At 35.7% G+C, this 13,600-nt stretch overlaps 1 protein-coding gene across 17 annotated transcripts in view; it reads right to left on the bottom strand.

Annotated features, from left to right (window-relative positions):
• GPD2 (glycerol-3-phosphate dehydrogenase 2) overlaps nucleotides 1–13,600 on the bottom strand; it is a 168,126-nt gene that overhangs the window by 23,183 nt on the left and 131,343 nt on the right. For all 17 annotated transcript variants that reach the window (XM_045367095.3, XM_045367096.3, XM_074009135.1 and 14 more), the window contains 3 exons: nucleotides 13,124–13,288; nucleotides 12,147–12,291; nucleotides 5,352–5,545 (listed from right to left, as the gene is read on the bottom strand). In XM_045367095.3, the coding sequence (XP_045223030.1) occupies nucleotides 5,352–5,545; nucleotides 12,147–12,291; nucleotides 13,124–13,288 (504 nt within the window). The remainder of the gene's footprint in view (nucleotides 1–5,351; nucleotides 5,546–12,146; nucleotides 12,292–13,123; nucleotides 13,289–13,600) is intronic.

Genomic DNA, 13,600 nt, shown 5'->3' with positions numbered 1-13,600 from the left:
ATCTTGAGGGCACCCAGTTAATTTTTTAAGTGACAACTATAAAAGTACTTGGCAATATCTTCAAAAGGTAGTGAGAGAGTAAAATACTCTTACCATCATGTTTAAGAATCATTTGTATTACATTCCCAAAAAATAACTCATTCAGGTTTTAGTATATGTAATATGTAAAGGGTAAAATATCAATGGTAAAGTTGAACAGAATTTTCATGGCTAGTTGAAAAAATTAAGTATGATGTGATTATTTCAAACTATAATTCATATTTTTACTCTTATACTTGGCAAGATAAGTGTTTGTTTTAAAAATTAGTAGAAAATAAAGCCCATAGGAAGTGACAATTAAGAGCTAAATGTGTGGTTTAGCTTCACATTAGTTATTTAGGCATATGTTTTGGGGTGTTTTTTTTTTTTTTTCATGTTTGCCACTTTCAAAAAAGAATCAATAAAAGGCATGTGAAAATATCTAAATGAACACAGGGGAAATAGTGTCAGAAATCAATACTTCTCTACCAGCATGTTTAACCTGCTGAAATGAAGTGTTAATCACAGAAATAAGATACCATATTACATTTATAAACTAATGAAACTAGAAAAAGCAAAGCGTGTGACACTATAATTAAACAGCTGGAAGACATCCAAGCCTGTGTAAGTTGATAACCCTGGTACAATCTCTGGCAGTGAAAAGGCAGGTCTGCAGTGAGTTGATATGGCCAGCTCAGTTGTTAATTGAATAACAGGCAATCTATAAACACTACTAATTGCCTGTGTGAAAACCTGTGTACAAGTAGAGAAGCTGCCTAAAGAAGCACACCAGGAAAAACTACATGGATAAAGCACTCAGCAAATCTTCTGTCTCTCTCAATTCTGTTAAGTCATAGCTTAGTTTTGTCACTGCATCCTTCTGATTAACCTCTACACAGCAGACTTAATGATACATTTTTCAAAAGATCATTTTTCTTCCTAACTCAATACGAAACACAGAACTATCAATTACCCATTTCAGAAAAGAACAAACAAGTAATCTAGAAAATTCAGCCTGTGAATGGAAAGCTTTCTAAATTGTAAAAGAAGACATGGTCTCATTCCCAACAGGCAAAATGCTTTTCGGAATTGTTCCGACGCATTCTGCAGAAGTGTGGCAGCTGCTGTGAATAGCATGGAGTGTTAAGATTTGACACTTTTTTTTTTCTTAAGGATATAGCCATTTGGGGAGGCTCAGAAACTGTTGCTGGAATTTTACTTACCCATTTAATAAATCCTTTTAGAATGATTATTTCAACCCTGGTGAATATAAAACATTTCAAAACTATTGCTCTAGGATCTAAATCAAACTTTATATTTTAAATCTGTAAAGAAGACTGGCCCAAGGGATTAGTTATGAGACAGGAAACCTCCTCTAGTTTAACATTCAAATTCAAATAAGGTCAGTGGAGAGCAAAGGTCATTGTCATGCTAAAGGTATCTAGCAGCTTCCATGAAATGAATTGATAAGCTTACCACTCCCTAGTGCACACAGTATTCCATCAGGAAACCCAGAACCAACAATCAGAGTACTACACAATACTGAGAAGCACAAGTATTAGAACCAGATTTACTTATACTCAATTATGGCTCCAGTACTAACTAGCTATAGGCAAAAAGCTTAGGCTAGGCGCGGTGGCTCATGCCTGTAATCCCAGAACTTGGGAGGCCAAGGTGGGTGTATCAAGAGGTCAGGAGTTCGAGACCAGCTTGACCTACATGGTGAAACCTAGTCTCTACTAAAAATACAAAAATTAGCCGGGTGTGGTGGTGCACACCTGTAATCCCAGCTACTCAGGAGGCTGAGGCAGGAGAATTGTTTGAACCCAGGAGGCGGAAGTTGCAGTGAGCTGAGATCATACCGCCATACTCCAGCCTGAGCTAGAGTGAGACTGTGTCTCAAAAAAAAAAAAAAAAAAAAAGCTTAATGTCACTGGGCCTCAGTTTCTTCAACTAGAAAGTAGGACTTAGTAAATAAATCTCACAGGGTTGTTAATGAGGAATCAAAGATCTAACAGGTAATATACTTGCTTAGCAGGGTCTCACATAAGAAGTGCTTAATAATAGGAAAAGTTTTTTAAAATGAGGCATATAACTGTAAATAAAAATATCTTTAGCAGTAGCATGTAACTGAATAACTGAATGGTGCCTGAAGCTGAGCTTCTCTTTCATGTTTGATCAGTCTAGAAGAGAATAGCAGCTTTCACCAAAATTCCTTGAGAAAAAATATGGATTTGACTGGCCTCACTTTAAGATATAGACACACTTCAGCTAATTGATACTTTTTATTAAGACCAAGTGTAATTCTTCAAATATGAATCCTTCAGTCAATTAGAAATAAGAATGAAAAGAAGCTATTAAGAATCATTGTTAAATATTTTTTGAAGAATAAGTTTATAAGTATAAAAGGTGTGACAGGTGCTGCACACAGGGAAATCAATAAACTCTAGGAAAGGGCTGTTATGTCTGCTTTTACCCTGGAGGACTCTTAATCTAAAGAGGTCCCCAGATATCCAGGAGAAAGACCTGATTTGCAATGTTTAGATATTAATTTCAAACACTCCTATCAAACATCAGAATTAACAATAACTGTTTGTTAGTTTCACCAATTCGCTGACTACAAAATGGTATGTTAATTGAAAAGACTTTTATGGACCAACCAGGTATGCCAAGTCTTCCATGTATTTATAGGTAGAACATAAGTGATCCAGTCTCCGTTAAAGCCCCACGCTCACTTCACGGGTAGAGATCCCCACCCACAATATGGGCACGGCAGCCTTCTGGAACCCACACCTGCTTCCAGCACATCCAGCTTCTTAGCAGGATAGGGAGTTACATTTCTCATCCTCGCTGCATTTGAACTTTAAGATTTTGGAAACTGTCAACATTGAGTTCTCTGCTCTTGAATTAATTTTATATCTTGCTCCAACAATCTAAACTTCCTGATCTTCAGGCCCAGATATAAACCCAGTTTCAACAAATATTAAAAACAGATAAATTACAAATGAAGCAAGATTCATTAACAATAAATATGTTAAAATATAATCATAATCCAATGTTGAAGCTCCTCCTAGAACACAAAATAAAAAAAAAGTACCAAACTAAAATTGCAATGCAGTTTCAGTATTTAAACACGGATGTTAAACAAATCTAACTATTTTTCAAATACCATGTATGAGTGTGTATGTGTGTGAGTATAAACCTTAACCACACATGGATTTCAATGATATGTATTTAGTGTATTTTATACTATTATTGTAGATATCCAAAGGGACCCTATTAAGAATGAAGTTACATCTATTACTTTAGATTAAAAGCAACTAATACTATACAGCATGGATTCATCAATTAAACTAGGAGTCACTTGAACCATTTTTGAAGCAGTTTGTTTTGTTTACAAATGCATGATCACATAACAAAAAAAAATTCTTTAGGGAAAAACGATACACAGATGTTAGTGAGTGGCATTCAGACTAAAGTAGCGTTTTTCCATGTCCTTCACTGATATCAACGTTATAAGATTTCTGATATAAATATATGATGATTATTTTTAATCATAAACTTGTGTACTTTAATATAGATTTTCAAATGGCTACCGTATCAAAAACCATGAATCCATAACTAACTTATTTTAATCCAAAACAATCAAGAGTAGCATATGAATAAGATACCAAGATTTGTAGCTAAATACAAATAAAGAATCCTTACCCTCAAGGAGCTTCAAGTGAGAATACATCTTGGACTATTACCTATAATGTAATGTTGTGATATACAAACGGTATGATCAACATCCCACAGGAATACAAAGAATAGGTGATTTCTCAAGTATAAAAATTTTGCCAAGATGAAGAGTTGGGGAAAAGGGTGTCCCAAAGCAAAGCTTCAACCTAAATTAGACATGAAGGTTCAACCTAATAAGGTATGAAACCTACTGAGACAATATTTACCCTAATAAGAACATAGAATTCAGGGATGGGGAGCAGTTGAATATAAACATGCAAAGACAAGTTGTAAAAAGCCTTATGTTTCGTCCAGGCACGGTGGCTCACTCTGTAATCCCAGCACTTTGGGAGGCCGAGGCATCTGAGACCAACCTGGCTAACATAGTGAAACCCCGTCTCTACTAAAAAAAAAAAAAAAAAAAAAAATTAGCTGGGTATGGTGGCAGGCGCCTGTAGTCCCAGCTACTTGGGAGGCTGAGGCAGAAGAATCGCTTGAACCTGGGAGGCAGAGATTGCAGTCAACCAAGATCACACCGTTGCACTCCAACCCAGGTGACAGAGTAAGATTCCATCTCAAACAAAAGAAAGCAAAACAAAACAAAAAGCCTTATGTTTCATGCAAGAGAATTTAGCATTTTTCCTAAAGTCAATGAGAAGATATCTAAAGTATATTTTTGTGCAGAGAAGTGATGATCAGAATTGTGTTTTAGAAAGTTCTAGTAGAAGGATTAGACTGGACAGGGATAGAGAACTGACCTAAAGAGGCCATTGAGGGGCCAGTGCAACTGTTCAAGTGAGAAATGGCACAGATGTGAACCAGGGCAATGAAGTGGCTGAGGGACTTGCCTGGTATTCAGAATGAGCATAGATAGGCATTAGACTGGATATGGAAAGAGAAAGGATACCAAAAATAAGCACACCATTTCTAGTTTGAGTGACTAGATGCATGGTGAGACTCAACTGAGAGAGGAAATATAGAAGCACAACGTTGGGGAACTTCTGAGACTGGCCTGAATGAAAAAAAAATAAAAACTATATAAATTACCAAAGAAAATGCTCTGACAGTCAAGTTGAAATGCCCCGGTAAGAACAGGAAGAAAGTAAACTTTGGCTTTTTCCATTAAAATAAGTAACTTATCCTGCTTTGCTAAACCCACTGGTCAACATTATACTTTCCATGTAGCAACAGACCATTAAGCATCTTACAAATACAGTTCTAGCCTCTTGTTTATTTGCTTAATTATTTCCTATCGATATCCTGCATCTGTAAATCAGACCTTCCTAAGCTGTAGAAATTAAACTGTGATGTACACATTTCATCCTTTTTTGGAAGCACATGAGTGTTCAGAGCTACAGGGGGCTACTCTGATCTTGCCATTAGAAATTATTAGAAAAGGACTGCATGAGTTTCATGTGGGTATAGAAAGTAGAGGAGAAAAGGCAATTTCTTCCCATTGTGTTAGAATTTGGCCCTCATCAATGTTCTAAGAGGCACAGGAGGACAAGTGTGAAGATGAGTCAGACTGGAGACATAGCAGTTATCCAGTGAGAGCTGGAATGGCTTGCGAGATATGGACACAGAGAGACAAACTTAAAGGAATGCTCAGTTACCTTCAACATCACAACTCAGGTAATTACGCACTTCATTCAAAATGAAGTTGATATCTTCCTCTGAAGGAATTGGATGGGGTGTAACATCAGTTGGAGTATCAGTAGTGCCAGCGATCGTCATCTTTTGCCAGGGTAAGAAGAAAATAACTCGCCCATCGCTGGTCGCTGGGTCAAGAAGTCCCATGCTCTCTGGGCTGAGGTACAAAGAAAGGTTATTTATTTCTGAAATTTTCAGAAGTTTAACATTAATCTGCATTCTAAAAACTATTTATTCATTAATTCTCAAATAAACAAACAAAAAAGATATGAACTATTACTTGTACTTCCCCTACCCTAGAAACTCCTGAAAGAAACAAATAACAAAATAGAATGAAACAAATGTGATAATAATAACATTGCACAGCAGAGCTACCCCGTCCCTCCCCACTTCAACAATGCAAGGTTAAGAAAGTGGGCTTCAACTTCCAACTGTTTGAGTTTCATACTCCTTGGACCATTCACATCAGGTAATGTCAGCAGGATAAATGTCTATAATTTCCTTTATAATGGTAAATTAAGGGGATGTCTTCAACCTTTTTTCAAGAATAGCCAAAGTATTTTCCTGGGACATTTGACATTTCATCGCTCAGTAGAAATTCTCAGGAATACATGAGAAAGTGAAGGGTCTACCTTTCTAGAAACTAAAATGTAATCACAAAGTTCTTTACTACTTTATGCCTAGATGAACTCGGGCCACTTCTCCAAATATGAGATTTCTTACTTTATTTTGAGGTTACAAAAATCTCAAGAAGTGCATCTAGAAGAAAAGAGCTCCATTTTTTACTACTCCCTAAATAACAATGTCCTATGATTAGGTCAAACAGGACAGGAACATGTTAGCAATGAAAATCTTTCACAGAGAAGACACTAGTAGTGTACTATGCTAAATCAAGGTACAATGCTGCCTCTACTGACAGACTATATAAAATCTCCCAAAACTAGAGTCAAAAAATTTTACTGACATTTACTATTCTAAAATCAAATAATAAAACATATTTGAAAGAATAGGAAACTGTAAACAAACATTAACAAAACCCGTCATTTTGTTTTTAAATCACTAAAAACAGATGTTTTATTTTGTTCCTTAGCCATTTAAAGAAATTTGGAGATGTTAAAAGAGTGAGAGGAATCTTAAAGTGTCCTATTCAAGTAGAACACTACAAATCTTCAGACAGCTGCTTCAATTTGACTGGATTCTTGTATCAAGCCAGTGTTACTGGTATTTTCTATAAATATGTTTTTAGCTTCTATTAACGTTATTTCTTAAATAGGAAACATAATTCTATTTGGTTTGAACAAATTTCAAGAAATCCCTCTTACACATAAATTTAAAAGGACATACAGTCAGATTTTTATCTTTATCATCATTCCCGTAAAATTTTTTTAAAAAATGATTTATCCCAATGTGTAAAAATCAAAGGCTAGCAACTGTGTAAAAAATAATAATAATATTTTATATATAAAAAAAACATACAGGCAGTTTAACTAATGCATCTCCTTTATTTAAACCACAAGGAGTATGAGTCTTTCTCTTCAAAAAACTCTCGGCCACATGAAACACTTGCCCTGTCTACTCAGCCTTAGCAGCAAGAAGTCACTGTTCACAGCCTATCTGAGACACACTGGAGAGAGTGGGTAGAAGTTCTTCTACTTAGCTAATCCAAAAAGCAACCTGGAAATCTGCAATCATTTAAACCGCAGCTCAGAGTCCCACCTTCACTCAGCGTTACTTAGAAAATAATTTTACTTTTACTCTAATATATTGAAAACTACAAATATCAAGTATTTTTGATCTCTAAATATGATTATTTTTTCTTTGCATTTATCATAAAACTCTCTAAAAATCTTAGAAGAAACTAGTTAATCACATGTTTTATAAGTATATTTTTTGATCCTGGGTTGATATGCCCTTAGATTACATCAGTCACTTCGAGATTAGAAATGAGAATAGAACACTCAGAGTTCAAGCATTCTATCTGATAAACAGAACTATATTGAAACAAAAAAAAATTCCATATTCTAACACTTGATAAATTATATGCTAACATATTTTATATGACTATATCATGGACCAGACATCATATGTGTCTAAAATAATAAACCTGATAAATTTAATCATAAAATTATAATATTCATCAACCTAAAAAGGAAATACCATTAGAAATGCACAACTACTGAATCCTTTAAAAACTTTCAATGCAATAAAGTAGTTTAAAAGGTGAACGTGATGGTTACCAACACACACGTAACTGGAACCTGTAGAGAATCAACTGCTTAAGTGAAGACATATGTGACAAACATAAAATTAACAAGCACAGAGGGAAGACAAAGCTATTAATGAATGTTATAAAAATTTAAGAATCCACTTGGAAATATCTTTCATCAGTTCTAAATTACCTAATTCACACTCTCCCTTAGGGAAAAGTTTGTTTTCTCATGAAGGATTAATTTTGCAAGTTCACACTAAAGTTTGAGAATGGATATCAACTATAGTGATAGTATACACAATGCAATAAGGCATAGGTCTTTTTTCAATATATACGATTCATTTGACATCAGGAGGGAAAGCCTGCTGCTAATTTATGTGTGTGTCTAGGATTAAATGTAATGAACATTCTTCTCATGCAGACCATCACTTTCCTGAAGTGCCCTTAGTTAAACTGAAATCAATTTATTGTTAACTACTTAGCAATCAGTGTTAGAGTTAACAGTATGTACACACATTATAGAAAAAAAAATTGACCTCTTGTCAGTAGCAAAAAGCATCAGTAGGCTAAACAAAGATGATTATTTTCTGCATTTCAGTCATTTGGTGTATTATCGCTGCTTTTGGAAGAGTATCTAGCCATAACTCTCAAGGAAATTCCAGATTTGTTCTTAATATAAAGAGTGGCTTTCAAAATTTCTGTGTTGTGTTTTCCAAAATTAAAACAATTTTTCCTTCTTCCCCTCTTCCCCTAAAAAGCTACTATCATGGTGTAAGATAATTCTACAGGTGGAACATTAGTTAAGGTTACAACAAAATTAACAAATGCTATAAAGATATTTCTGAAAACAGCCCAAGAAGATACACTGCACATATGGTTCTTTACTCTTCCTTTGCCAGCCTACACACAATAAATCAATGGTTACTGAACTCACTGCATTTCCAAATGGATCAGGTACTAACTGAAACATGCCTGGTCTTAAATTATCATTAGCCAGTTGTGGGGCAGCCCCAGAAGCTTTGGTTCATCCCTGAAGACGTAGTCAAAACTGTTGAGTAATAGCTGCTAAGTATGATTGCCTGATGATACCAGAGAGTCATTTCAGTTTGGGATCTCCTAATATCACCCAAGAGAATGACTTGATAGGAAGAGGAAAACCACCCCTACAGGATGCCAGAAATACAGTTGCCTCAAGGTCAGTCCTGAATGAGGGAATGAACCCTTAATCTAGGTCACAATCCAAAGAGAAGGGGCTCGTCTGTAAGAGAGCCTGAATGGGAACTAGGCTGCAGACCATTCCTTTAAAGCTTCCAACAGGATAGGTAGTGGTTATAGCTCACAGTGCTAAAAATGGGGATTTTAATTTCTCCCAAAATAGAATGAGGTCACTTGGTGCATCTTAGCCTGAGACAGACCTAGCTGTAACTAACACCATCACACTTCAGGAGACCTGAAGCTAATGCTGAATTTTTAGGATTCAGAATGTTTAAAATATTACATCTGGGTAATACATACCTTTATTCTTAAGAGACACGAAATCTACTTGTTACTAAGTGTATAAAGCATAGTATAGAACAATATATGTAACATGACCACTTTCACACAAAATTTTTAACAGAATACACATTTGTGCTTATAAAAACATTTTATGGAAGGAATTGGAAGAAGAGGTTATTAATTACCAGAGAAGAACTGAGGAAGGGAACAAAAGGTAGGGGGAATAAGAGGCAGGCTTTCAATTTTCATTTTCATATTTCTATTTTTTTCCATGGTGATTGAAATTTCTAGTTATGTACTTACATTAGTCATTTATTTTTATCTACAGGGGTTACCTGGGCAGTAAGTTGAAGAAGAATCATGTTTTATTTTCATATTTTAAATTCACCATATTAAAAAGCTCATAAGTGTTACATTAAAATTTTAATATAAATAAAACAACAATCTCAATATAAGCAAGTTAACATAAAAAAATTTAGTAGGATTCATTAAAAAAATATTTACTAGGCACTATTACGTGCCAGACACTGTACCAATAGCTGGGGATACAGCAGTCTATAAAACAGAGAAAAAATAACCCAAAGATCATTGTCAAACCTTATACCAGTTAGGTATTATCAAGATATAAGGGTCCAGGCACTGTGGCTCACGCCTGTAATCCCAGCACTTTGGGAGGCAAGGCGGGCGGATCACTTGAGGCCAGGAGTTTGAGACCAACCTGGCCAACATGCTGAAACCCTGTCTCTACTAAAAATATGAAAATTAGCTGGGTGTGGTGGCAGGCCAGCTACTCTGGAGGCTGAGGCAGGAGAATCACTTGAACTTGGGAGGCGGAGGTTGCAGTGAGCCAAGATGGCACCACTACACTCCAGCCTAGGTGACACAGCAAAACTTCATCTCAAAAAAAAAAAAAAAAAAGATATAAGGAACCAGAAGCTGAAAGAAGTAGCTTGCCCAGGCCACACAGCCCAAGGAAAAGTGATGAACAAACCCCAGCAGTCCTACAGCAAGGCATCACTTTAATTCTGCCTACAATCTCCTTGTCTCTGCACTCTGAAAGGGCAGAATGTTTTCCCATTTTAATGACCGGAAAGCTAAGGTTCACAAAATAAAATGGCTTGTCCCAAAGGATGTAATTGTTTAATGACAGAATTAACATAAGGCCTGTGGGGAATAGTATGTCTTCTGACATGATGGGATGATAGTGAAGAAAACATAAGGCACACAACAAATGAGAATATGTTGAATCTAGTAAAATCTAAACAAATATAAGACTTATGATGATTGCATCTACACTCCATTCTTAGAGATATTTAAAAACAAAAACTCATAAACTAGCTGGCCTTAGATATTTTTAATTGAACACAAAAGTGTATACAATTGCATCTGGAACTAATGTTGAAAACTTCTCTATATACAAGAAACATATGGGACATTTACATATATTTATTTTTCTCCTTTTCATTTGAACTAAGCTTCTGGTTAACAGTTTTAAAAACTCAATTAGGTACCACTGCGTAAGTTTCTATTATCTTATGCAGTGGTGCCTTAAGAGGCACCTTGATGTCTCCAGTCCAAAGTAAAAATCCTAAAGACTATCTGTTTCTCTCACATACACATTTTGAAAACACAAAGAAAATCTTGGAAGTTGGTGGATAAAAAATTCTCTTTAATTATTTTCTCAGAAGTGTATCTGGTACCAATTAGGTGCACCTTGGACTCTTCAGGAAGATTTAGTTACTGGACAACCAACAACTAAAAAGGCAGCATGGTCTATGGCATAGCAGGATAGCATTCTAGGAGAATACAAGTATTAAACAAAATGTCACAGGTTCTACACATCTACTTTATCAAATATTAAAAGCTGTATATTCCCTTTATGGAAAATCATTAAAACGTGGAAAGAAATAACTCTCACCCATAATCACATTACCTCGAAATAATCACCATTCACATTTAACATATTTCCTTCCAGTCTTTTTATATATACATTGTTAGAACCTACAGCACATAAAATATCAAGTCCTACACTCTAAATTAACATTGTATCATTAGTGTTTACCTAGGGCATTAAAATTATTTATAATTACAATTCTTAATGACTATATAATATGCCCTTGTGTGGTTATACCATAATTTATCTATTACCCTAAGGTGAGGAACTGAAGTAGCTTCTAATATTTCTCAACTACAAACAATGCCATAATGAATACTGTCGCACGTAAGACATTATGTCATATAGAATTACTACTTTGCCTACTAGGTTTATCACATATGGAAATAAAAACAGTACACATGCTCTATACCCTTAGCATGGCCGTATGAATTTTTTCTATAACTTAAAATGTATGCTATGGGTAATTACTTTTTAGCCAGAACCACACAAATGTTTCTTTTGTAATTTATTAAAAATTTCAAGCAGATATAAAAAGAGTTTAATGACCCTGCATGTACCCATCACCCAGTTTAAATGATTTTCATTTAATAGCTATTATTTCATCTCTACTCCTACCCATTTCTTCATCCTCAATTATCTTTTTTAATTTGATAGGTTAGATATTATATCTGGTTTTTGCTTGCTACTATATTTTTTAAAAATCTATTTCAAAAGTTATAAACCTAAGAATACTTGGGTAGCCCACAACTTCAGATTCTTCATAAGCAAATTTGGGTATTCTGCAAAATTAATGTCTTATTCTTTTAACTAAAATACGTCCTTTATAAAAAATTTTGCAACATTAGTTTTGTTAATGACTGAAGTAAAAGTTTAATTCAAAAATACCAATCCTTAGTCTCTGAAGGTGACTACACTGAACAAAGAAAAATAAATCCCAAAGCATTAACCCTTAGAAATGAGTATTGCCATAAGTGGCTAAAGCGTCCCAAGTCTGGTTTGTATTTTGTATTTTGGAAGAGTTCCTTTACTTATTTCTCCTGATTTTGAACAGCAGGTTAGACCATCTATTGTTATGCTAGAAGAAGAAATTAACCACACACAATCTCTCCTGACCCTCTTTCTTGGGTGACAACTGCCACATTGGAAGAGAGTTACCTGTAATAACCAGGCATCACAATATGGACACCAGCACTTGGCTGGCAGATAGCTGCTGCGTCTTTATCATCCATTTTGCGCACAGAGTCCGTGAAAGGTCCCGTGGCATTGATAACACATTTGGCTCTCACGTCAAATTCCTGCCCTGTGAAAGAAAGTGGCATCAATCACACATCCCATTTGCTTCTCTGTTAACGGATGCTGTGTATTACTAATTCATCTATTCATTTAACCTATGGTGAAGTATACTGCATACCACACTAAGTGACCTGAACAGCTCAAGTTATTGAAGAGCCGAACAAAAGGCTCGTATCTGAGTGAATTTACCAAAAACAAGTCTGAATTGAAGAAAGAAAAGCATTCCACTTTCTCATTATGGATTTCAGTCTATCTCATAAGTGCCCAGCGTCAAAGCACCAAACATGAAAAAGTAGAATGAGTAAATAAGCCGCTTTCTCTTGAAAACTCAAATGTGTAAGCAGCATCGCTGTGAGAAAATGTGTATCACAGAGCTTTTGTTCAAGAAACGATATAATTTTGAAACTGCCTACCTATGTGGTGCTACAGCCAAGGCAATAATGAAAATCTAAATAAAGTTAAAGATGATTCACTTTAACAGCGTGTAAATGCAATGCCTATGTCACCAAATGATACTTTGAAACTTGGCGCATTTATTTAATTGTATTAATAATATGTTTTTGTAAAGAAAATGGAATGCATTCGTAGCTGTGGGAATTTGGTGGGCATTTTATTATTATCATTATCATTATTACAACTATAATACAAAGGGGAAAAATTGCCAAGCTCCACAAGGGAAATGTCATTAAACCAGTCATTGTTGACAATAAGGAATATAATTAATATGACTCTGAAGCATGGCTTAAATGAAAGAGAAGTGACAGAAAAATTATAATTCAGTCATTATATAAGCTAGGCAAGATACTAAGAAACACCTCCCTCCCAGAGACCTGGCATACCTGTGAGGACATCCTTGCACCGTGCGCCGCTCACACGCACTTTCCCTGTCTGGGGGTCTGTCTTCTTGAGCAAGCTCACTACCTCCATGTAATTGGCTGTGGCAGCCCCATACCTGGCAGCAGTCAGAGCAATGGCAAGGTTCATCCGTGCATCGTTATGTTGTCCTGCAGCGGGGAAAGCATCAGGGGAGGGACAGGAGTCACCTCGAGCCACAGACTGGTGGTACAGAAGTGTGTCACAACAGATATGTCACATGTGTCCCTGTCACCCAGGATATACATGATGGCTGGGCGGCTTGACAGGGCACGATTTAAAAATACACGGTCATTCTCAGCCAGGCATCTACCTGCCACTTCAGCAAGTGCATTTCGCGTACCGTAAAAATAGTGAAACTATCCCTTTCCTACAGAGCTGACATCAATTATCTGAAAGTTAAGAAATAAGTAATTATTCTCTCAGTGTTGGAACATATGTAT

The sequence above is a fragment of the Macaca fascicularis genome, chromosome 12, assembly GCF_037993035.2.
Source record: "Macaca fascicularis isolate 582-1 chromosome 12, T2T-MFA8v1.1".
In the NCBI taxonomy this organism is placed as follows: domain Eukaryota; kingdom Metazoa; phylum Chordata; class Mammalia; order Primates; family Cercopithecidae; genus Macaca; species Macaca fascicularis.
This window is presented reverse-complemented; position numbering and strand designations above follow the sequence as displayed.